Genomic DNA, 25,232 nt, shown 5'->3' with positions numbered 1-25,232 from the left:
AGTGCAAAAGAGTTATAGACCATTCATATCTTTGAATTACACAGTAGCTTATAAAACTGCAAATCAAAATTCATAAAACTTTTGAAGACTATTTCTCTGAAGTCACACAGTACTTAAAATGCAAAATTAACCTCAACCTATGAAAATTCTAAAAGATAACCTAATCAAGTAATGTATATCTAACTATGCTTTGATGCCTCTGATTAATTTATATATTCTTTGATATCATCTTTAAAAAATTTTAATACTTTTATTCCTAATTACATTCTTAAAAGATAAAAAGAAAAAAGGAAACTACTTCAGAGTCTTCTCTGTATGCCATTTTTAAAAGTACCAATGTCATTAAAGGCCAAAGGAAACTAATTTTTATAGCCACTATTTAAATTTCTACAAAGCCATTGAAGCTTATCTGTTATTATAATCCCCAGCCGCTGGCAGTATTGAACAATGCACATTTTTTAAGCCTAACATTACAGAGCCATATTTAAATAGAATATTGAAAGAAACTTTAAAAAATAAAAGCTTATTAAAATCTTAAATATTTCATTCATTGAGTAATTTCTTTGTATTTACAGAATAAAAACAGACATGCAACTGCTAAACCTCACCATGAAGCCACATTCCACATGCCTAAAAGTAAAAGCAATAAGAAATTTCATTTTTTTATGTTAAGCTTTCTAGTTGATTCAAAGCATAAATGAGCTCAAAGAAAATGCCTTCAAGTTAGTATGTGAGGGAAAGTGGTTATAGTCTAGCACACAGAAGGACAGTGTCCTTTACCTCATCTTTTGACATAATTTTTGGATTTTTCCTAAGCTGTTAACATACATCATTCCTAAATTTGCTGCCTCATTAAGGTTTAACAAAATTATCACATCAATTTGCTACCTAACATCTCTTCAAAGATGAATATAGTCATTTTTCTTGCTTGTCTACAGGATGAAAAAAAACTTGAAAATTTGATGATAAAGCAGTAAGTAGAGTAAAAGTAAAACATCATCTGAAGATAGGAGAATTTTCTGTATCTACCAAAGTGTCTAACATGCATGATGACATCATGTACTTTCACAATTACATTTCCCAGAAAGGAACAGAATGCATAAATCATATTTCATCTTTTCATAAGACCAGTAATTTTCACATTACAAAATGAAATACAGAATTAAATGTAACAAATGTCTTTTAAAACTCCTAAAGAGTATCATATTTTTCCCTTGGTACAGAACAGTCATCTTACCAAAAAATTAATGCATTCTTAATTTCAATTAGCTTCCCTTGCATTTTTTAATGTTGACTTATATTATTACCTCTTATAAGAAAGTATATAAAACCAACATATGGGCAAATCCACCTAGAACTAATAATTAAGCAATTCTAGCCAGTTAAGAAATATTTAGGATTCACTAAAATACCATTCAATTTCTCCTCTTTATTTTTAATTTTAAATTAATGTGTAATCGTAGGTAGTGGGGAAACACATTCTCATATACATGCAATTAGGATATTTTTATGCAGTCATTCTAATTCATTTTCCAAATCTATCTCTTAAAAATACGAAAATCATGACCTTCCAAAACTAAAGCATTCCAAATGTCTACTGATGTGTTTAAAAATCAAAGACCCATGTAAGTCTGAATCCTTTTTCCTTTAAAACTAGATGCCAACGAGTAGAGGCCAAAAGTAGAGCAGCTCATTGTCAATGTGCTAGCTTCGAAAAGCTTGTTTGCAGGTCACTTAATTGGAACTTGGAATACAGTCTCCCATTGAAACAATGTTATAAATGCTGCTCCTTTTCCCAGGACTCCCCACAAAGGCCCATAAGCAGTTCCAAAAGAAAATTAACATTAGATACTTTCAAACAAACAAACAAAAAAGGTACTCATACAAAAGATATAAAAAGGATCTTCCTCATTTTGTCCTAGTCCCTAATCCTCCTCCCCATATAGGCATTAAGCTTTCTGTTACCCACAAATCAGTCTCTTGAGAGAGAAACATTAAATTCTTCGGTTTCCAGGTTACTTGAAACTTGTATGCCCCACTATTACCAGTCATGGACCTCCTGGAAAACAAATTATCACTGAACCTATATTATAGAAAACCAGCATGTGTAACACTGTATCTATTATTTGTAAATTTGTTCTGGTTGGAATTTGGTATGCCGGAAACATCTTCTGCCCTGAAATGTCAGTATTTTGCGTGTGCGCGCCTCTATTCCTGCCAAACTCTGTTCTAGGTACTGGGAAGGAGCTGTAAAACTGTGAGGAGGACTAACAAGTGTCAGATTTCAAGGATGACGATGGTGGGGGGGGAGGGGAAGACTTAGTCAGGGTGCTCACGGGTGGGAGAAGTTTAAGCTGAGATTTCGGCATTAACAAAACCAAAAGGAGAGAAAAGAAAACTTCTAGCCAGAGAAAGCTTTCCTGCGGGGAGGGGGAACTGGCAAGTTCAAATAAGGCCAGAGGGGCTGAGGTGGAGAAGGTCAAACCATATAGAACCTTCTAGAATATGGTAAAGCCTTTGCCTTTATCCAAGTATCAATGGGAAGATACTGAAGTGCATAAGGATGAAGGGGATGTGTCCAAATTTGGGTTTAGAAAATAATCATTATCACCTTCACTTTACACCTCAAGAAACTGAAACTACAAAAATTAGGTAATGTGACCAACATCCACAGTGGCATTTGTGATCCAGCTGGTATCTGAGCAAGGTTGGTCAGGCTCCAAAGCCTGTACTATACCCACTTTCTACAGAACCTGCCAGTGGCAGAGAGGCAGAAACAAAGGCTACAGTGACTTACAGGGTAAAAACTAAGGGTTGCAGATGGTTCTCTTTCATCTCCTCCTTCCATCTTTGTAAACAGAATCCCAATCTAAGTGTCAGAAGAAAAGAATCTCTCCACCCTCTCTCCCCTCAGCGCACCCTTCCCCACTGGCCTTATCCTAGCACATCACCCCACCAATCTTTACTGGAGGAGGTGGGAAGCCGGCCCAGCGCTGGCAGGGGCTGGGGCAGGCTGGAGGGAATGCAGAGCTGCTGCTCGGACCAGGGAAACCAAGAACAGCTATTTAGAGAAGAGCTCACCCAACTTCTACACACACAGACTCTGGAGTGGAACAATTTCTAAGCAAGAAACCAAAATAAGGAAACTGGCATCTCTTCCAATCACAAAACATGTGGGGATGTCACTTGGCCTGTTTCACGTGCAGTTTCCTCAGAACCTAACCTGCTCTCCTATAATGCCCGTAGGTACACATGATCCTAAATCTTATAGAAAACCTGTATGAATAACTTACAAGTATTTTAATATAATCTACAGTTGTCAAAAACATTAAACTTGCCATCGGCGAAACACTTAAGGGCTATTTTACAGTTAACCTACCACTACATACCAGTAAAATCAAAGTTTGATTCTTTACTGTATCAAACTCTAAAATTCTGTATTGCTAGATAATTCCACTTATCTTTCTATGTATCTTTTCTTCCCAAGTGAACTGTACCTCACAGACTAGAAGTTTCCTAGAATGCCCCAACAGAATTTGTTCTCTTTTATATTTATTTCTTTGTTTTCAATTTTGCTTTTTTTAAAATTCATTAGCATTCTGTAGAAATATTCTAGTTAAATACAGGGAGAAACAACCTGAAAATATGCCCAGTTAAGAGATCAGAGTCCACAATCAAACAGGAAATCAGATCTAGCTCTGAAGATATAAAACTGGGCCAAGTATAGAAACAATCAGTCTTCCAAATGAGGCGTTCTTTCCTAAGGCGTTATAATTCCTATCTCACTGCTCTAAAAGGCTTAGCTACTACAGTTTTCTGCCTCAGCCATATGTTAGGGTATCTTACTGTGGGCCAAATGGCTGGTTTCATTTACTATTATTGATACCACATTAAATTTTCAGACTTTTAACAGATTTCTACCAAGTTAATCGTACACCATTAAGTTGGTACAACAATGAGTAATTTTTGAAGAAACTATATTGCAATAATCATTACCATAAACTGGACTAAGCAGCAACAAATCCCAGTTTACTTTCCCCACAGAGATTTCAGAATCTTTTTTTTTTTTTACCAGCTCTCTGCTTCTGAAAGATGCTTCCATTACGATGAACAAAACTTTAGAAAGAACCTTGACATGCTATCTGGCAACATTTTTTTAAGTGGCTTTTGTAAAAGTGTCATTTAAATATGATTGCTTAAATAATATTTTCCAAAATTATTGTTTAAATATATTCTATATCCCCTGTATTTTATATCCCCTATGTGTGTGTGTATACTCCATATTTCCTGCCCAGCTAAAATGCCACTGAAGACTCTTAAAAGCTGAAAGTAAAAGAGCTTATGAGCATTTAGTGCACCTTAAATATAATTTAGAATAAAATCTAGCAAAAATACTTTTTTAAAAAATAGCACCTCTTTGTTGGTGATTGGAATGGATAGGAAATAGTTGGGTTGATAATCTTTTCGCCTTTTTTTCCTCTTCTTTATTTGATCTTTATTGTTGCATTCATTTTCTTTACTTCTCTCCAAATTTACTTTAGGAACATCAGTGACTAGAGAAAAAAAGTCAAACAATAATATGTGTAATGCATTTAAACAAAGATAATATAATCAGTAAAAAAAAAAAACAACAACAACAAAACAAGCACTATACAACTAGCAATCATTCATAATTGTCATTTTCAAATCTAAAATAGGAATTGGCAAATTCTTCTGTAAAAGACTTCATAATAAATATTTTAGGCCTCGCAGATCATACAGTCTTAACTACCCAAGTCAGCTGTAGACAACAGCTGAGTGGGTACAAATGTTTTCCAATAAAACTTTATTTACAAAGCAGATAGTCAGATCTGGCCCATGGGCCACGGTGCACTAACCTCTGATCTGAAGCATAACTAACAACCATTCTCTTCCCCTTGCCACAATTTTCATGATGTTAGGAAAAATCATTTATTCTCCATCCTGTAATATGTATATTCCTAACTTTTACAACAAAATCACTTGCAGCAGTGCCACCGAAAGTTCAATTTCTGGCTAATGTCACACTACAGACAATTAGCAAAAACTGACAGGATGCTTTATAAACTTGCAGAGGAAGTAGGCAAAGTAATTTTGTCTGTTAAATTCTGGCTTCTGTTTTGCAGATCTTTTTCTTTAATTTTTTTTCTAATAATTCATGTTTTATTATATATTTTACAAAAGTATCAGCCAGCAACAAATAAGAAACTAAAGAAAAAAAAAACAGTCCTTGACCATAGCTAACTTGAGAAACACTTAGCATGCTTTTTAAAGTCATCTTCAAAAGACATTTCTAACAACCAACAATTCTTATTATGAAACTATACTCCTAGAAGTAATTTCCAAATCAGTGTGAAATGCTTTTTTTTTTTTTAACAGATTCTATCAGGGGCTTCCACATGCATGGAAAACTACCATTAATTTATATTTCAGGTTGTGTCTTCTTGAACAGTAGAGTACCTCATAGCGGCTTTGTAAACTGCAACTATAACTACATCGTCCGAGGTATGATTTTGGAAAAGAGGAGGAAGTACTTTGCCTTAGATGTAGTCTTATGAAGTTGGTCTCATTTTTGAGATCAGCTCTAACAAACCATAGTGACCAAGAGCACAAGATCTGTGCATATCTAACTAAACTCCTTATTTTACATACAATGAACAGAAGAGAAAAAAAAGTTTTAAAAACAGCTCAGTGTCACAGAGTCAAACTTGGTATCTGGACCTTTCAAAGCTCTCCTTCTAGTGTAATTTCCACTGGAACAAATTGCTTCCCTCTTGTGGTTCTAGATAAGTAGTTACTACTATGAACAAAATCAAAGAGCAGAAGAAACTGTCCTTATTCTGTTTTTCTTTGAAATATTAATAGTAAATAATTTTAAATAAATGTTGCAAATAATATTTTAATGCAAACTTCTAAGAGAAATAGTAGAAAATGTTTAAAATTTTAAAATTAAGCATCTGTGGGAACAGACATGCTTTCTTTCTAGGAACAACATATCTGTGAACCCTAGAAGGAGACGTAGAAGATGGGTCAATTAAGAACAAAGTGATCTGGGTAATAAGTCTGACTGTATTGTTACAGGTTAAGACAGAATTAACTGGTCTATTTGTGCAACCATTTCTCTATTATTCTTCTCAACAATATGCATAATGATTAATATGGTTAAAATGACATACTTTCACAGAGAATACAAATTTGAAATATAAATTAGCTTCTTTTATACACATGAGCTTGTCAGAACTTTTATAAAAAGTTCACAGCACTCTCATCCGCATTGTCTTATGTGTGTATGCTGAGTCGTGTCCAACTCTGCGGCCTCATGGACTGAAGCCTAGCAGGCTCCTCTGTCTATGAGATTTCCCAAGCAAGAATACTGGAGTGGGTTGCCATTTCCTCCTCTAGGGGATCTTCCCAACCCAGGAATCAAACCTGTGTCCCGTGTCTCCTGCATTGGTAGGCAGATTCTTTACCACTAGCACCACCTGTCAAGTATGAGCAGTATCTGAATTGCCTCATGTGATGCCCCTGGGTTTTATATCCATGCAGCTTTTTTCATTTGGAAAATCAAATATGTTGAGCTGCTTGTAATTTCAGATACATATAAGAAACAGTCCTTACTTTGTAGTAACATGAACTAAACAAACTAACTTTAAACAGAAGCCACAATATAATATGCTAATGAAGTACCACATATTTTAAATCCACTTCTAAATACATTCCAAGCCCACCTCCATCTGCTGTTAGTAAACTGGCACTCAGGAAAAGGAAACCAATTTTAATATAATCTGTGATCTGGAATAACAGAGCCAACTGCTATTACATCTGTACTAATTAAGATATTTTATGTTGAAACTGGGCTTCCGAGGTGACGCAATTGGTAAAGAATCTGTCTGCCAATGCAGGAGACACAAGAGATGCAGAAATTAAATAAAGAACAGTGGCCAAACTAATAATCCAGTTGATTTTATAACCTTTAGTTCATCTCAAAATTAACACAGTAGAAAGAGAATCCAGAACCTATAGTCCATCTTTTCATTTTTCAAACTCTTAAGTATCAACCCATTAGTGGGTTATGAAATCACCATAGAAAATTTCAAAAAGTACTTTTTAATAACCAGAATGGACAGATTGAAATGGAAAAGGAAGCAAAACAAAATAACAGAATGGTAAACAGTATACTGCTTCCGGTATATGTAAGTATTACTTCATGAAATTTCAGTTTTTTACATATATATGTATATTGGGTGGCACTGCAAAATCTATTTCTTACTTTGAACATAAGACATAGTTTTGCTGTATTTTACTCAATATAAACAGTACTAAGCAGAGGAACAGACCACTGAAGTCTTCAGTATTTTAAGTTGTTTTATACCTTACCTGTTTAAAACTAAAGAGTCCTCATGTCTGTAACTACTTATTTTTGCCATTTAAAATGTTCTATAAGTCCATTTTGCAGATATTCAGAGAAGGAAAATCATAATCTCTGAAGGTAATAGTTATAATTTATAATAGCTCTAACAATTCCAGTATCATGAGAATGATACAGCATAAGCCCCCAGTTCAGAATACAACCTCTTGGTAAAAATAAAGAAGTATAGCATTTTTCTAAATTCCCTTAGTTTCCTCTTATCAATAACTATTAAGTTTTCCTTTGAACTGGATTATCTAAATTTTTTCTTTTGTTAGACATTACAAACAGGGTAAAGTTTAAAATAATCTGATGTGAGCTGGACAAATAAAGGGGGGAAATAATCCTGTATTTATTGTTATAGTACAGTTTAATTTACACTTATAAGTAGTATGCTTGTGTTTTTCTATTTCAGTGAGTCCTGCTGACTTATGGTCAACTTGCTAGACACTGTGTGCATATCTTCTATGCCTTTCATTAGCAGGTTTGCTTGTATGACCAGAATATAAAATCCCTTTTTTCCTTATTGAACTTCATTTTATTTATAACTTTAATATCATAATCTAAGTTCTAAAATACAATTTACTATTATCTTTTTATTTTCCTTAGGTTAGGAAGATCCCCTGGAGAAGGGAATGACCACTCCATTATTCTTGACTGGAGAATTCCATGGACAGAGTAACCTGGTGGGCTACAGTCCATGGGGTCACAAAGAGTCAGACACGACTGAATGACTAATACTTTTATTTAATGTATATGAAAATACAATGAGCAAAGTATTCAAGTAACATCAAGTTTACAATAAAAACATTAAAGATAATGACAATAGAAGCAAAATGTAGAAAGCTTTGGCCATGCGCCCTTGATCTTTCTCTGGATTATTTAGAGTAACTTTTACTGTTCAGCAGAAAAAAAAGTATTAGTTGCAGTAAAGCTTGTAAACCCATCCCGTAAATTTAATTTATTATACTTGTTAATTTTCATAATGATTTCAGTAGCCATTTTAATGCGCTCTAATGAATCTGGTCTTGTTGACAAAGGCTGTAACTCATCTACGCATTGACTTTTTTTTACCTAAAGCACCACGTGTGTCATTTTAATGTAAATTATCTAATTTTCTTAAAGGCTTTTTAATTCTCTCAAAAAACTACAAGGAAATGAATTATGAGAGAAATTAATGTAATGTAGTCCATCTGTTATTGTTGGTTGACTGTTTTTACACTTGCTGTTAGCCAAAAGACTGAGTGAATTCAATTTTGCTTTTATATTCTTTTTCTTGTTTTCTTGCTACTTAAGCCATCAAATCTCTGAAGTAACCATTCTTAAAATTTAAGTATAGACTATTACCTTCTATATTTCATAGATTTACACTGAATAAGAAGGAAACGGCAACCCACTCCAGGACTCCTGCTTGGAAAATCCCATGAACAGAGAAGCCTGGTAGGCTACAGTCCATGGGGTCGCAAAGAGTCGGACACGACGGAGTGACTTCACTTCACTCATTTCATACTTTCTCACTGGAGAAGGAAATGGCAACCCACTCCAGTATTCTTGCCTGGAGAATCCCATGGACAGAGGAGCCTGGCGGACCATGGTCCATGGGGTCGCAGAGAGTCGGACATGACTGGAGTGGCTAAGCACTCTGAATAATCTTTAGCAAATTACTAAAACTTTCTAAAAAAATAGTTCACCCCTCTAATTTTCTGTGACAATTAAGCAAAGAAATCTAAAGCATTTATGATGGGCTAGAAGCACTCAATGATATTATTAGAAAATACTGCTTTCGAGGGACACATTTTTTAATACGTATTTTGACAAATTTATTTAGGCAAAAAATTTTGGTAAGATTAAATTAATAAAAATTTATGGAGGCAAGTTCTTTGCCACACACAATTGGAAGGACTTTACATTATTAATAAGTTAGTTGAATCCTGTCAACAATCTTATGAGACAGCTACCATTTTATACCAATTTTTGAGATAGTGATAGTAAGCCCAGACACCTGCTCAAAGCACACAACAGGAAAGTGTAGGAGTAAATTCTGTCCCTTGACAGTCTGACTCCACAGCCCACGTTTGTAACCGCCTCAGTTTAATACTATTAGTTAAAATCTTTGGGGATAACATCAAAGAAAATTGAGTTTCTCTAGCTCCCTGTTTACTGAATCGATGAAGCACACATCTTTAAAAGCAAGTTTCTAACCACAATTCAAAATTTTAATCGTATTTTTTCATGAAAAGAATCAAGAGCTCATAAAGTTTGAAGATTAGAAAAAGTAATAAAGAAAAAAAATGTTCAGAAACCTACTATCTTAACACAATCACTATGAATTTTGATGACAGATCACCTAAAGTATTTACACAATTGTAAACTAACATTACATATATATTTCCCCCCTAATTTTTTACTTTGCATTTTACATAGGAAATATTCCCTATTATACAGTTTTCAGAAATATTTTCATAATATGCAATTCGATACTATGTGAGCTTCCCAGGTGGCCCTAGTGGTAAAGAGCCCACCTGCTAATGCAGCAGGCCATGGGTAAGAACCGTGGGTTCCATCCCTGGGTCGGGAAAATCCCCTGAAGAAGGGCATGGGAATCCATTCCAGTATTCTTGCCTGGACAAGAATCCCATGGACAGAGCAGCCTGGAGGGCTACAGTCCATATAGTTGCAAAGAGTTGCACACAACTGAAGTGACTTAGAAATGTTCCCCATTATATAGTTTCCAGAAATATTTTCATAATATATAATTCAATACTATGTAACCTAAAGGCACTGGTATAGCTTATTCAGCCACAGTCTAATGGACATTTGGGTTTTCTGGCAATATTTTTACTACTTAAAAACACTGTGACACATGTTTATAAATAAAATTTCTTCCCACACATAAGACTATGTCCTTACATTAGGAATTCCATGAGTAACTCCACCCCATGTATGAACATTGCTTAAGATCCCAATAAACCCCATTCTAAAAGGACTACTACAACAATACACTGTCAGAAGTCACAAAGATATAACCTTAAAATCACAGAGTATTATTTTTGAGTGATATTGCCAATCTGATAAATTCCAATCATATTTTAATGTGCATCCTTTGATACTTACAAAGTTGAATAATTTTCCATATATTTATTTACTAACTGAGCTTTATCTTTTACATCCTTTGCCAGGCACCAATCATTTTTTCTTATTTGGGACAAATATTTGCCTTAAGTCCTTTAATAATAAAATTTGGAATAAACATTATAGACTTCTCCAATAAATTACAGAGAAATACAGGACACAATTTACACTTTTTTAAAAACTGACTTAAGACAATCACTTACTATACCAAGTACTAAGATTCAATCTTTATTTGATATACATTTTTCTGTTAAAAATTTTTTTCAAGTAAATGAGGTTTTAATCAATACTTTAAAATACTTAAGATCTGAAGTATTTTTAATATGCAACTTAATAGTAATAGCTAATGAGTAAATAATAAGATGGTGATTTCCAGTATCTCTAAAATCTCCAATAATTACAAAGCTAGACTTAGAACTTGGTGAAGTAAAACAAGTATTATGATAATTTCAATGAGGAGAACTGAATGCCCCATTTAGGAAAGACGTATGACTGAAAGAAAGCTAGCTCACTGAACTACTCTGTTTTGAACTTTGATTTAAGTAAGTTAAGGTTAACTTAACCTTATCATTTAACTTAACCTTAGGTTCATAGTTAAGGATTACAATCATCTTGAGAGTTCTTACTGTTGTTGTTTAGTCACTAAATCGTGTCCGTCTCTTTTGCAACCCCACAGACTGTAGCCCACTGGGCTCCTCGGTCCATGAGATTTCCCAGGCAAGAATACTGAAGTGGGTTGCCATTTACTTCTCCATGGGATCTTCCTGACCCTGGGATCAAATTCACATCTCCTGCATTGGCAGGCGGATTCTTTACTTTGGAGCCAAACAATTATTAATTAACAACCCAAACTCAAAAACATAACAATACTTAAGGTAAAATAATTTATTGAGAAAAAATAATGTATCACTACATTTACTGTTCATTACTTCTAAACACATTTATTTAATAAAGTACTTACTTTCACTATCATCGTTAATATCTATGGTAGCAAATGGAAAATCTACCAGAGAATCCATGGTGTTGGCTTCCAATTCTTCTGACATTTCTTGTTTGCTTGATAAACTTTCACACTCATTGGAATTCACCCCTATAACATCACAAAAAGAAAACTATTATTTTATTTATTTTTTAATTCATATCCTAAGCTAAAGCAACTCAACTAACTGAACTCAATATAAATTAACATCTGTTAAGAAATGGTAAAACTGGTATTCAAATATACTGTAAGCTACTTATATAGCTATACCATTTTCTACATTTCTATAAATCCATTTTTATGTTAAACAGCTTTAATAATTTCCTGAAGCACAGTACTCAACTCAGGGTTAAAGTTGAGTTAATCAACAAACCTCAAGATCCTTTAAAAGACACATTTTCTTAACTCCAAAACTACATTTTTGAACTTGTGAACACAAGCCAAGATTTTGGCAATCTCTTCCATGTTTATTTGTTAACAACATCAATTATGTGTTCTCATCTGTACAAGCTCTAACTTTTATCTTTCCTTCAGAAAAGATTTAAATTTTTTTTCATTCCATTATTATATTAACATGGGAAATTCAAACATTAAAATTCACACATTTAAAATACATAGCTCTAAATATGCTTTTCTAGAAATTCAATGGTTAAAAGCAAAAAGATCTTATAGTTTCCCTGACAGCTCTTCCAAGGACATGTACTAATACTAGAGTGACATTTCACACTTGGTCCTTGTTTTTTTATTTTCTTATTATGGTAGAACAATTATATGCCTCAGGAGGTGGTTAACGGAAAAAGGGTGTCTGTTTAAACTGATAAAGTCAATTGCTAAATTTATCAGCTGGTGGTCTCCCCATACCATTATCCTCCATGCCTTTAGACACAAATGTTGTTTGAACCAGAACTGAACAAAATCCTGGGATACTTACATAATTTTTATTCTATATATTGACTAACGATTAATTTACCATTGAAGATATTAAAGAAGTCATTTATTTCTTGTTATAATCCTCTATTTTCATATATCAGATCTTTAAAAACACACTCCATTAAGAATATGGCTTACAATATGCAAGATAATAAATATTCATGATAAGTTATAGTTAACATAAGGCAAAAAAACTAAATTGTTATTGTAATTTCAGTAATCTTTAATATTATTTACAGACACACACCCTACACACAGGCACACACACATACCTGTTTTGTAGATAAAAGCAAAAAATGTTTTATTGTTGATTTTTTGGTATCAACTAGTCAAGTTCAACACCAAAACCAAAAAAATTAATAATACACTCTTAATAATGCTATTTATTTATATTACAGTTCAAATCTTACTAAGCTTGAGTGCCTGGCATGTAGGTGTTCAACAAGTGTTAGTTTACCATGAATCTATTCACAGCTACTGAAATATGTGAGAACAAGTAAATGTTTCCTTTCTATTTTTACACTTGTGTTGAAAAATACACAGTTTACATTTAAACAAAAGTTTTAATAAATCAATACATATCTTATATTTGGGGCAAATACACCTACATAGAAAAGATCATCACTGGTCACTTAGCTTACACTTGAAAGCTAGCAACAAAGAGTACTTGTACAATTACAAATGCACAGAACTGAAAGAAAATCTGAACAAAGTGAAATAAATCCATCTTTTGTTTTTTTCTATTTTATTCTTATTATAAGAACTTAGTAATAAGTTCTAAGGATTTAATGTACAGCAGAGTGAATAAAGTTAATAATACTGTATTATATATTTGAAATTTGCTATGAGAGTGGATCTCAAGAATTCTAACCAAAAAAACAAGTGTGGATATGTTAATAACTTGATTGTGGCCATCATCTCACAATGTATGCATATATCAAATCATCATGCTGTATACTTTATATATATATAATCTTATTTGTCAATTGTACTTCAGTAAAGCTGTAGGAGTGATAAATTAGTGATATAAAATTATCCCATTTAACACTGACATCTCAATACTCGCTCCAAAGTGCCCCTTGGAAACATACTGGATTCTTGGCAATATGTGGGATGGAGAAGAAAGGCTGAATTCTATGCTCACATTCTGAAAGCAAGAGGAAAAATTAAGTATCATGATGAATTAAATTTAGTCATTTTTAAATGAAAAATGTTCCTGAAATAATTTAATGTTCAGTTTATCATGAGTTCACTTAACCAACAACCATTGGAGAACAAGTGCTATGCGGATCACTCTGGCTATACCAAAAGGACAATCAAGCAGTGACAATGATAACGGTGGCATCTGAATAACCATGCAAGGCAAGCTGGCTACCAAAAAAGACAGGCTTGGGACTAGAAATCAGGAGACTGCTATCCTACTGATAGTACTGGCCCTGCCACTCACTAGCTGTGTGATATTGGGCAAGTCATGCGAATTCTCTAGGCCCCAGTAATTATCTCCTCTACTGGATGACAAGGTTGTCCTAATTGAAAATTCTAGAGCTTGGCCATACATTAAAATCACCTGAAGAGCTTTTTCACATGATCACCATTCGGTTCTCACCCCAGGCCACCTAAATCAGAATCTCTGGAGATGAGGCCAGTCTCTAGCATTTTTTTAAAAGCCTCACAGGGTGAGTAATGTGCAATGGAAATTTGAAAACCACTCTCCTCTTTCACTTATTCCATGCCTTGATTTTATGCTAGACTAAGAAATTATGATAACAGTTGAGAACAATCAACTTAAAAGTAAAAACTCAGATTAATCGTCTACTGCCAGGGAAAACTTTCCTGATGACCAGCTCAGGGCTGAATGAGGTAATCCAATCTCCTTCCAGGTACCGAGCGAGCGCTTCCTCCAATCACAGCATGAATACATCCCATTACAGATGTTCTCTTAAATGTCTTCTCCATTAGACTCTAAGCTAAAGAGCCTACCCAAACCAGGATTCCTGGTTCTTTACCACCCAAACCAGGATTCCTTTGAAACTGAAAGGGGAAACTTTTCACAAGGACACCCCTACTCATCTGTATGGTTGCCCTACTCCAAGTGCCTTAAGTGCTATGTCTTATCCTCTCAAAGCCTAGCACAGTGTTCGGCTCACAGGAGGTGTTCAATACACTTGTACTGAACAACAAAGGTAGGCACCCATTTGGGAGTGGCTAATAAATCACTCAAGCTCCATAGCCACACAGCTATCTCATAGCCCCTAAAAATAATACCTGGTATCTAATAGCATTCTTAGCACATCACATATTAATTTTCACAGGGTAAATGATATCCTATCCAAAATAAAAATAAAAATTGAGCATGACTTGACTTGCTCAACGTCATTCTACATCTTGTTAAATAAAGCATATATAAATTCTTGAAGCTTAGGATTAACATACACACACTAAACAGATAATCAACAAGGGGCTACTGTTTAGTACAGAGAACTCTACTCAGCTGAAAAAGAATGAACAATATGTATATGTATAACTGGATCACTTTGCGGTACACCTGAAACTAACACAACACTGTAAATACGATGTTAAAAGATTTTAAAATTTTTTTTAAAATAAATAAAATTCTTGAATGCAAAGGTATGTCAAAATCAACAAGAGTCTAGAACTTGAAACACAAAATTTTTTCTATTAAATTACCAAATAGCTGAAAACCTTTTTGTAGATATCAATTAGTAACAGGCTTTCCTGGTGGCTCAGACTTAGTAAAGAATCTGCCCACATTGTGGGAGACCTGGGTTCGATCCCCAGGTTGGGAAGATTACCTAGAGAAGGAAAAGGCAACCTACTCCAGTATTCTTGCCTGGGAAATCCCATGTACAGAGGAGCCTGGTGGCCTACAGTCCATGGTGTCAAATGAATTATTAACTCAGAAATAAGAGAATACCACTTTCAAGTAACTCTTGGAACTCCATGTTCTATGGTCATCCTATAGAATAATGTTTCTCAACAGGGGTCAAATCTGAAAGACTTCCTCCAGTGTTCCCTCTAAGGGAACACTTAGCTTCCTCTAAGCTCCAGTGTTTCAGCAAAGGCTGGCAGACATGAATTAAACACATCCACATCCAGCCCTATCACTTCATGGCAAATAGAAGGGGAAAAGTGGAAATAGTAACAGACTTTATTTTCTTGGGCTCCAAAATCACTGCAGAAGGTGACTGCAGCCATGAAATTAGAAGACGATTGCTCCTTGGAAGAAAAGCTATGACAAACCTAGAGAGACAACACTTTGTCAACAAAGGTCCCTATAGTCAAAGCTAGGATTTTTCCAGTAGTCATGTATTGATGTGCGAGTTGGACTTTAAGAAGGCTGAGTGCCAAAGAATTGATGCTTTTGAACTGTGGTGTTGGAGAAGACTCTTGAGAGCCCCTGGGACTGCAAGGAGATCCAACCAGTCAATCCTAAATGAAATCAACCGTGAATATTCATTGGAAGGACTGATGCTGAAGCTGAAGCTCCAATACTTGGACCACCTGATGCAAAGAGCCGACTCACTGGAAAAGACCCTGATGCTGAGAAAGACTGAAGGCAGGAAGAGAAGGGGGCGACAGAGGATGAGATGTTTGGATGGCATCACTGACTCAATGAACATGAGTTTGAGCAAACACCAAAAGATAGTTGAAAGACAGGGAATCCTGGCTGCAGTCCCTGGGGTCGCAAAGAGTCAGACACACCTGAACAAGCCACTGAACAACAATCATAACTACAGTTTCTTTTACAGAACTACAAATTTTTGTTTTGGGAAAACTGCCTTAAAATAACCAACCTTTGGACTTCCCTGGTGGTACAGTTTTGGGTAAGAATCTGCCTGCCAATGGAGGGGGCATGGGTTCAATCCCTGGTCCAGGAAAATTCCACACGCCTCGGGGCAACTAAACTCAACTCATGTGCCACAAGCAACAGTGCCCGTGTGCCAGGACCATTGAGCTGGAGCTCTAGAACCTGCTAGCAGCAACTACTAAGCCTGTACTCTTTAGGACCTCTGAGCCACAACTACTGAGCCCGTGCACCGTAACTACTGAAGCCCGGGTGCCTATAGCCTGTGCTAAACAAAAAGAGAAAGTACCACAATGAGAAGCCTGTGCACCACAACAGAGTAGCCTCGGCTCTCTGCAACTAAAGAAAGCCTGCGTGCAATAACAGAGACCCAGCATAGCCAGAAATAAATAAATAAAATAATAACCAAAATAAAAGACTTAAACTATAAATTGATCATTGTGAGTACTTAAAATTTGGTCTAACTATTTTTAAAATTCTTTTGTACAAATCCAAGTAAAAGTAATGTTGCTAAAGTGAATTAATATCATAAAGATAAGGTGAGAGGGACTTCCCTGCAGTTCAGTGGCTAAGACTCTGAGATGCCAAAGTAGGGGTAAGGGTTCGATCCCTGGTCTGGGAGCTAGGATCCCACAAGCTGGATGGTGTGGCCAAAAACAAAAGAGGTAAAACTGGTTAACCACTACTAGTAGTAACAACAACATCTAACATCTGAGCAAGTGTCTATGCCAGGCATTGCTGGAAGCACTTTACAGAAGATGGTAACTCCCTTATCAGGGTAATATTAAACTCTTTTCACAGACTAGCCAATTAAAACACTTGCCTCAGGTTACAGGTCTTGGGGCTAGAATTTGAATCCAGTTACTCAACCACCAAAACCTGCCAGCAGCAGCACTGCTGGAAAGTTCACATACAGTTTATAAATTATGCCCAGATATCTGTCTGGTATCTGTTCTGGTTAAGAAGAGCATTTTCATTTTAAAGAGCAGATATAAGAATGCATATGCACTTGTATTATGTGTACAATTATATATGAAAAGGCCGACATAGTTGTACTCGATACATTTCTGCTATTCAAATGTTTCAAATAGAATCATTACTTTTATAAGAAAACAATTAATGCATACATTTAAAATACATTATAAAATTGTACATGTAGTATACACTAATATTCAAATATATGTGTACTTCCACAAATGACTTCACCAAAGACAGACCAATAGAAGAAAAAACAATAGTCTGCCCTTCCTCACACAAACTGTAAGTTTCCTATCTGGATAACAAAGCACAACTTTATTAAGCAAAATTCTCTTCTACTCACTCTACTAGGTAGGTATATTCCCGGAGAAGGCATATCCAATATTCCTGCCTGGGAAATCCCATGGACAGAGGAGCCTGTTGGGCTACAGTCCATGGGGTCACAAAACAGTCGACAGGACTTAGCAACTAAACAATAGATACATAGTAAGTATAGTCCCCAAGAGTCAGTGGAAAGGGTCATTTCGACCATCCATGCCAGTTCTGGCCTAAAAATAGAAACATCTTACAGCTGGAGAAATGTTGACAGCTGTCAACAAGTCACCTGACCTCCATGCTTTGGTTTCCACATCATGAAAAAAAAGAACAAAAGTACAACCCAAATTACTAGCCAGAAATGGACAAAGTAAGCTAATAATATCTGAAAGGCAATGTAAAAAGGCATTAAACTCCACAAACATCTTTAACGTATGCTATCAGCATCCTCAATTAAAAGGCCACACACTGAAGGAACTGAGGTGGGAAACCCTTCTCTTTGACACTAACAATCCCCTACACGTTTCCCTTTATAACTGCATCTCAAAAATTCCCACCCTCAGCACTGACCTCCCAAGGTCTTCATCATCTCATTCCCTCAACAACTGTAAACATATTGACACTAGTTAACGGGTTATTACATAACATTTTAAGATTTTCATGCTTTTTATATCTTTCTATGCGGTGGCTCTGACGGTAAAGCGTCTGCCTACAATGCGGGAAACCAGGGTTCAAACCCTGGGTCAGGAAGAGCTCCTGGAAAAGGAGAGTCGGACAAGACTGAGCGACTTCACTTTCACTTTCATTTTCATGCGCTTATACTTCAAAAATTTCACATGAAGAAAACTTAAGTCTCTCAGTTGTGTCCCACTCTTTGTGACACCGTGGACTGTAGCCCACCAGGCTCCTCCGTCCATGGGATTCTCCAGGCAAGAATACTAGACTGGGTTGACATTTCCTTCACATAAGAGCATCTCTTCTCTAATTGGCTTGTTGGTGCCTTTCACCAAAAGTCCAACCCCTAACTCGCTCTGCCCACCAACTTCACAGTAAATGCTCTCATAAACTGGAAACTCATTCTGAGCCCTACTGCAGATCTGGCGCCAGTTTAGAGAGGTCACTTCCACACCGAAAATAAAATCCTACAAGGAAAACCTAAGTGCGGTGGTTCAAGCCTTTGTTTGTGATAAAGTATAAAAACGGAGCTGTTTCTAGATTTTGCTGATCACACAAACACCGTCGGAAGGTATGTGTCGGCATGAAGTTTCTAAAAGGTTAGATCATAGAGAAAGAAAAGTGAAACTTAGAATGGGTTCACACTCCCGGCCTCCCGTCGCACCAACAGTGCGTGCACTAACGAAAACACTCGCTGACTAGCAGCACCGATCATACCCGGTTGTACCGGGTTCCTTGCGGCTACACCGAATTCCGCGCAGGGCGGGGAGAGGAGCCCCAGGGCAGGGTGGGCGTGGGATCGCGCTCCGAGCGCTGGGGGCGCAGGCTGGGCGGCGAGGCCCGGCCCTCCCCGCGGCCGAGCAGAGCCCACGCCCCGAGACTCCAGTCGCTCCACACCGCCCTCTCGGCCGCCCGAGCTCACCGGCTCCGGGGCTCTCCATGCAGGCGGCGGTGGCGGGCGGCAGGTCTCTGCAGGCTACGACGGCTGGGCGCCGCGACCCCGGGCTAAGCGCCAGGAGGGGGCGGAGGCGGGGCCAAGGACTGGCGGGCAGCGCGCGGGGGCGGGGCAGGGGGCGGTGGCAGCGGCTGGCGCCGGGGGCTCGGGCCGCGGCGACCAGGCCTGCGGAGGCGCCGAGCCCCCAGAGCCGCAGTCCTCGAAGTAGCTGCATGCCCAGGCCGGGCGCCCGGAACGAGCGGAAAGGGCCGAGCCGATGTGCCCGTAGTACCCGGATTCCGGCGAGCGACGCAGGCCAATTGCGGGGAGGGCGGGGGGCTCCTCTCTGCGCGGCGACGCTCCGCCCCCCGACCCCGCCTCCGCCCTCGACCCCGCCTCCGCCCTCGATCCCGCCTCCGCCCTCGACCCCGCCTCCGCCCTCGACCCCGCCTCCGCCCTCGACCCCGCCTCCGCCCTCGATCCCGCCTCCGCCCTCGACCCCGCCTCCGCTCCCGGAAGGGGCCCTCTTCAGTCTTTGGCAGGGCTCAATTATCTCCAGAGGTGCTGGCTTTCCCATCCCAGGCTTTGAGGGGTGAGATTGATTGGTCGCTGGCTGAAAGCATTCCCTGATTGGAGTCTCCTGAGGATCCATGTTTTTAGTTTTGCAAAGAGCTTTCAAAACACAGAATTCTGATTACAGAATATTTGAGAAGAGCCAGATATATACAGGAACGAGACCTTGTCTGTCTGTATAATTAATTCGCTTTACAGAAAAAAAAAAAGCCAAATTGTGGCAGTCTCAAAGTTTTAACAGTGGTTTCATGCCTAGAAATTAAATGGAAAACAGCTACTTGTGTTTGCAGATTGAAGCAATAATATGAGTAAAATGGAAGGAAAAGTACTTGTTAGTGTTTTTTTTTTAAGACTTTTAGCTTTAGATCAGAATTTTACTGGAGGTTTCTTTTAAGTGCAAAGAAACCTTGCAGTAAGAAAATTAGGTGTGTCTCTCAACAAATTAATGTAGCCTATTTTACGAGTGACAACACTTATCTTGAATGCACCCTAAAATGGAGATGAAGTAAAGACCTCAGTTATAATAGTTGACATTAAAACTGTACACAAAAAGTCATAAACCTCATTATCCTGGTTGCAAAATAATTCTAGCAAATTGGATATTTGGTTTGCATGCCCATAGTAATTATGAACTGATTCCACTAAAGTCTGCTCCGTTCTGAGGGTGTGCAGGTGAATAAGACAAATCTTTTTCTCAAGGAGTTGGTCATCTAATAGAAGAGAATTAAACATGAGTAATTGCAATAGGCAACAAACTAAAAGCTGCTAAAAAAGAAATCCACAGTCAACAGTTGAAGGGGCTTAAAATATGCCAGTTTAGCAGTAAGATTATTTTTGGTGGGAACCAAGAAACATACTGAAGAACTCTCTGCCCTTCCCTTTCTGCCTAATACCAGAGCATCAATTTTACTTTGTGAAACTGACATAAATTTCCACTTGTAAAGGCAGTCCTAAGTACTGGCTCGCTAGGCAATTCCCCTTGAAGGCAGGGACTGTTTTAGTGTTTGATCTCCCAAGGGCATAGAGGTTGTCCAATGAATAGTTGTTGAATGAATGAATAAAAGTTTTATAACCATCAGATCTGTGCTCATATTTTAAAAAAAAAAGCAACACACCCAAATGAATTAAAAAACAAACAGTATCATGGGTAATCTTAGCGTCATAAAGCTTCACCAGCCTGAGGAGAAAAATCAGTTGCTATTAACATTAATATCTAAATCTGGATAGTTGAATTAACATATTTGCTCAAGCCAGAACTCTAGCCCTTAGTGAAATCCCTCCAGAATACATCTGGTGTTCTACACTGTGCCTGACATCACTAATGAATCTTCCAGGCTGCCACCCATGCCCAAGCCTCATCTCACTGATCCAGTCTTCTTTTCAGAAGTCCTCTGTCCTCACCAGAGATCAGCTGATTGGTGGTTCACTTGGTCCTGGTGGATCCTCTCCGTCCTCAAGGTGACAATCTCTTGCAAATGAACTAGACCAATTCATCCTGCATGCTGCATAGTAGATAGGGCACAGTGACTGATGTCAGGAAGATGATTGGACCTCTGAGAGTTACAGAATTCATTGAGATAGCGTGTTCCTTTTGTTAAAAACAAAACAACAGACCCAGAATGGAGTTGCTTATATTAAGCCCCATGTTACCAGAGATTTAGAGTTTCTACTCTCCCAGAAATGGAATATTAAACCAGTCAGTTAGGAACCGTCTGATCAGGACTAGCTAGGTAATCTGCCTGATAAATCCCTGCCATCCCCTGAAGGAAAGTAACCTTGCAATTTGTAATTGTTGTTTAGTCCCTAAGTCGTGTCCAACTCTTTTGTGACACCATGGACTATATCTCGCCAGGCTCCTTGGTCCATGGGATTTCCCAGGTAAGAATACTAGAGTGGGTTGCCATTTCCTTCTCCAGGGGATCTTCCCCACCCAGGGATCAAACTCACATCTCCTGTATTGGCAGGCAGATTCTTTATCACTGAGCCACCAGGGAAGCCCAACCTTGTAATAACCAACTCAATTTTTTGTGTGGTATAACTTTCTTGTTCCCACGCCTTCTACTTGTAAAAATCTTTCATTTTGTACCATTCCTTGGAGCTCCTTTCTAACTCCTAGATTAGTTGTTGCTAGATTTGGATCAATTTTTGCTCCAAAAACTCAAAATTTGTAATATGCCTCAGTTTATCTTTAAACAGTTCACATACACCTCTTTTTCTTCCCCAGATAACAGTGTACACTGTCAAGATAACTAGATTGGAAGGGTTCCAGTTCAAGCTGCCACACTTTTCCTGTACCTGCACCCACCTCTGACCTCCGACCTTCAAGACCTGCTGTTAAATTGGCGTATTTGTTCTGCAAGTCTTCTTCTGTGTGGTGAGTTCTCTCTTTAGTTCCCTCATTCTCTTTTGTGATACTGAAACAGGACAGAAGAGGGTAGGCACAACCTTTAAAAGAATGGCATAGCCCAAGGACATATAAACTGATTAAAACCAAATAGGTCCAAAATGATGGACAAGTTGACTTCCACTAGACCTTGGGCCACTATTCTCCTTGCTTGGCCCTTCAATAAACCTTTCCCTGCTCCTAACTCTGATGTTTTGGTTTGTTTGGCCTCACTCTGCATCAGGCACATGAACTTGCATTTGGTAACAGGAGAATAAAGTCATGCAGTTCTATAGAAAAGTGAAAGTGAAGTTGCTCAGTCATGTCCAACTCTTTGTGACCCTATGGACTGTAGCCCACCAGGCTCCTCCGTCCATGTGATTTTCTAGACAAGAATACTGAAGTGGGTTGCCATTTCCTTCTCCAGGGAATCTTCCCGACCCAGAGATGGAACCCAGGTCTCCCACACCACAGGCAGATTCTTTACCACCTGCGCCACCCAATAGAAAGTCAACTGAGACTTTTGGTAACCCACAGTGACTCCGGATGACATTTCATTTTGTTGGAAGAGGGACATATGCTTAACAATAAAACGTGTATGCTTTTCAACTAATGCTTGAGTATAGAATTTAAGAAATCACTGTTTAGTACATTAAAAAATAGTAAAGGGGCAGCGGTGGGAGATAGGAGGTTCAAGAGACAGGGCATATATGTAAACCTATGGCTGATACATGTTGAGTATGCCAGAAACCAACACAATTTGTAAAGCAATTATCCTTCAGTTAAAAATAAATAATTTTTTTAAAATAATAATAAAGGGACAAAGGGAGGTCATGTTTATTACATTAGAAAAAAAAAAGAAATCACTACCCCTATTTCATAAGGGCTTCCTAGGTGGTGCTAGTGGTAAAGAACAAGTTGGCAAATGCAGGAGACATAAGAGACGGGATTCAATCCTTGGGTCAGGAAGATCCTCTGGAAAAGGAAATGGCAACCCACTCCAGGATTTTTGCTTGGAGAATCCCATTGACAGTAGAGCCTGGCAGATTACAGTCGATAGGGTCGCAAAGAATCAGACACGACTGAAGTGACTTAGCATCCCTATTTCATAATAGATTTATGTCAGTAGCCAAATAGTTAAAGGATCTGATAATATTAAGTATCAGGATGACCATTTTAAATTATTTTAAATATTTCTGACTTCAAATTTCTAATTTATGTAAATAAATTTTACTGTTTTATCTAATTTTTCAATTCAGAAAAGCTCATGGAATAACTAAAATTATCTATAATACATCAACCAGAAGTCTATCTCTCTAGATACATATGATATGCATACACACATCACTATAGTATATATTTATAAAAATAGAATTATATTGTATATTGCTTTGTAGCCTGCTTTGTTTCTAACAACATATTGTGACAAATATTTCATGTCATTAAATTCTATATTTTCAATGACTGCATATTGAATCTTTATATAAATGTATCACATTTATATATGTATTTGATCAATTACCTATGGATTATCATTGTTCAGCTTCATTTAAACACATCTCAGTTTTTTCATTACTAAAAATAGCTCTATGATAAAACTTTATTCTATAAATCTTTGTATATATATATATATATTTTATTATTTCCTTAAAATTTCCAGAAAGAGACTTGATAGGTAAAAGATTATAAATCATTGTAAGGCTTTTGAAATATATATTGCCAAATTGTCCACCAATTTTCATGCTTACAAGCAGTTTATGATCTAATTCTTTCTTCATTTTTCATTTGAAAGGTATAAAGGCTTGTTATTTTAACTTGAACTTTTTTCATTGTAAATGAATTTGAATATTGTTTTATGTATTTAATAACCATTTGCTTGTCTTTTATAAAAAAGAGTTTTGCTTATTTTTCTTCCAGGTTGTTTATCTTTTTCGACTATATCATAAAAACCTGTGTATTTATTAATGATTTTTTGGGGAGGGGGCCATGCTGTGTGGCTTTCATGATCTTAATTCCCTGACCAGGGAATGAACCTGGGCCCCAGCAGTGAAACTGCCAAGTCCTAACCACTGGACCATCAGGGAATTCCCTATTTATTAAAAATTCTTTTAATGATTTTAAAGCCTTTGTCATATATATTGAAAACATTTTCTCTAATTTGTTATTTGCATTTTAATTTCTGTGCAGTAGTTTTTAGAATGGAGAATTTGAAAGTTTGCATATAGCCTTATGTATTAATTTTCCTTAGTGATTATATTTATTTGCTGTAACAATTAAAAATGTTTTCCTTTCTCAGGACTATTTATAGAGACTTCTCCATATTTATTTCTTTAATATTTCACTCTTTCTGAATCTGGAACATATGTTATTTATTCTATGAGATAAGTACATTTTTCCCTCCAAAGTCGCCAACTGCTCCATTGCCATTTCTTTTTTTATATATATTTGTTTGTTTGGTTGTGCCAGGTCTTAGCTGCAGCATGCATGATCTTTAGTTGCAGCATTAGAACTCTTAGTTGCAGAATGTAGGATCTAGTTCACCGACCAACGATCGAACCTGGGCCCCCTGCATTGGGAGCACAGAGTCTTAGCCACTGGGGTGCCAGGGAAGCCATCCCATTGCTATTTCTTGACAAAAAATCCACAGTAAAGCACTTCCAGGTTCTTTCTCCACACAAAACATCCTTTTTTAGTCAGATCTTGTCAGGTCATACGTTCAGTCAGTTAATCTCACAACTAAACTGTGCTAATGTACTAATAATTCTCTATGAATTATTTTGTGAAAATACTGTATACACCACAGCCGCCGTAGTAGTATTTAACTGCTTAATTTCTATTTAACAATTAGCATTATCTAAATTGTATTATTCAGCTACTCACTTTTCATCTGTCTTTCCCACTAGAATGCAAATTCCATGAGAGTGAGGATTTTGTAGTACTCACTCAGAGTCTAGCACACAGACATATCCAATAAAATATTCATTGAATGAGTTATTTATTTAATAAATTGACTAAAGATTGAACCTGATCCTGAGGAGATGAATAACGGGAGTCAAGGATGGAGATTTGGGAGGTCTGACA

General features: G+C 37.2%; 2 protein-coding genes and 1 non-coding gene across 8 annotated transcripts in view; 1 reads left to right on the top strand and 2 right to left on the bottom strand.

Annotated features, from left to right (window-relative positions):
- AKAP7 (A-kinase anchoring protein 7) overlaps window positions 1-19,272 on the bottom strand; it is a 120,953-nt gene extending 101,681 nt beyond the window's left edge. For 4 of the 6 annotated variants that reach the window (XR_014065103.1, XR_014065102.1, XM_081529045.1 and 1 more), the window contains exons 1-3: window positions 19,184-19,272; window positions 11,520-11,648; window positions 4,414-4,553 (exon numbers count right to left, since the gene is read on the bottom strand). Coding sequence is in view for 4 of the 6 variants with exons in the window: in XM_081529045.1 (XP_081385171.1) it covers window positions 4,414-4,553; window positions 11,520-11,648; window positions 19,184-19,202 (288 nt within the window). In the remaining 2 variants the exon portion in view is untranslated. Of the gene's footprint in view, window positions 1-4,413; window positions 4,554-11,519; window positions 11,649-17,880; window positions 17,903-19,183 lie in introns of those variants that run through there. The other 2 variants (XM_081529047.1, XM_081529046.1) reach the window with 1 other exon arrangement.
- LOC145521919 (uncharacterized) lies at window positions 19,201-22,142 on the top strand. The gene is made up of 3 exons (XM_081530881.1): window positions 19,201-19,787; window positions 21,103-21,226; window positions 21,993-22,142. Exons 1-3 carry the CDS (start codon window positions 19,201-19,203, stop codon window positions 22,077-22,079), a joined length of 798 nt encoding a protein of 265 aa, XP_081387007.1. The 3' UTR covers window positions 22,080-22,142.
- Window positions 22,143-24,163: 2,021 nt separating this feature from the next.
- On the bottom strand, window positions 24,164-24,235 carry TRNAE-UUC (transfer RNA glutamic acid (anticodon UUC)). Its single transcript has one exon. It is a non-coding gene; the product is annotated as a tRNA-Glu (tRNA).
- Window positions 24,236-25,232: the final 997 nt, after the last annotated feature.

This window comes from Giraffa tippelskirchi, chromosome 9 (assembly GCF_054371585.1).
Source record: "Giraffa tippelskirchi isolate mGirTip1 chromosome 9, T2T-mGirTip1v1.2.pri, whole genome shotgun sequence".
Classification (NCBI taxonomy): Eukaryota; Metazoa; Chordata; class Mammalia; order Artiodactyla; family Giraffidae; genus Giraffa; species Giraffa tippelskirchi.
The sequence above is the reverse complement of the archived record's forward strand: the minus strand, read 5'-3'. Positions and strand labels throughout refer to the sequence as shown.

Coding starts and splice junctions, on each gene's coding strand:
- LOC145521919 (XM_081530881.1), top strand. CDS start 19,201: ATGCAGGCGGCGGTGGCGGGCGGCAGGTCTCTGCAGGCTACGACGGCT. Junction 19,788..21,102: donor CCCATCCCAGGCTTTGAGGG/GTGAGATTGATT, acceptor TGAATCTTCCAG/GCTGCCACCCATGCCCAAGC. Junction 21,227..21,992: donor GGATCCTCTCCGTCCTCAAG/GTGACAATCTCT, acceptor TTTCTTCCCCAG/ATAACAGTGTACACTGTCAA.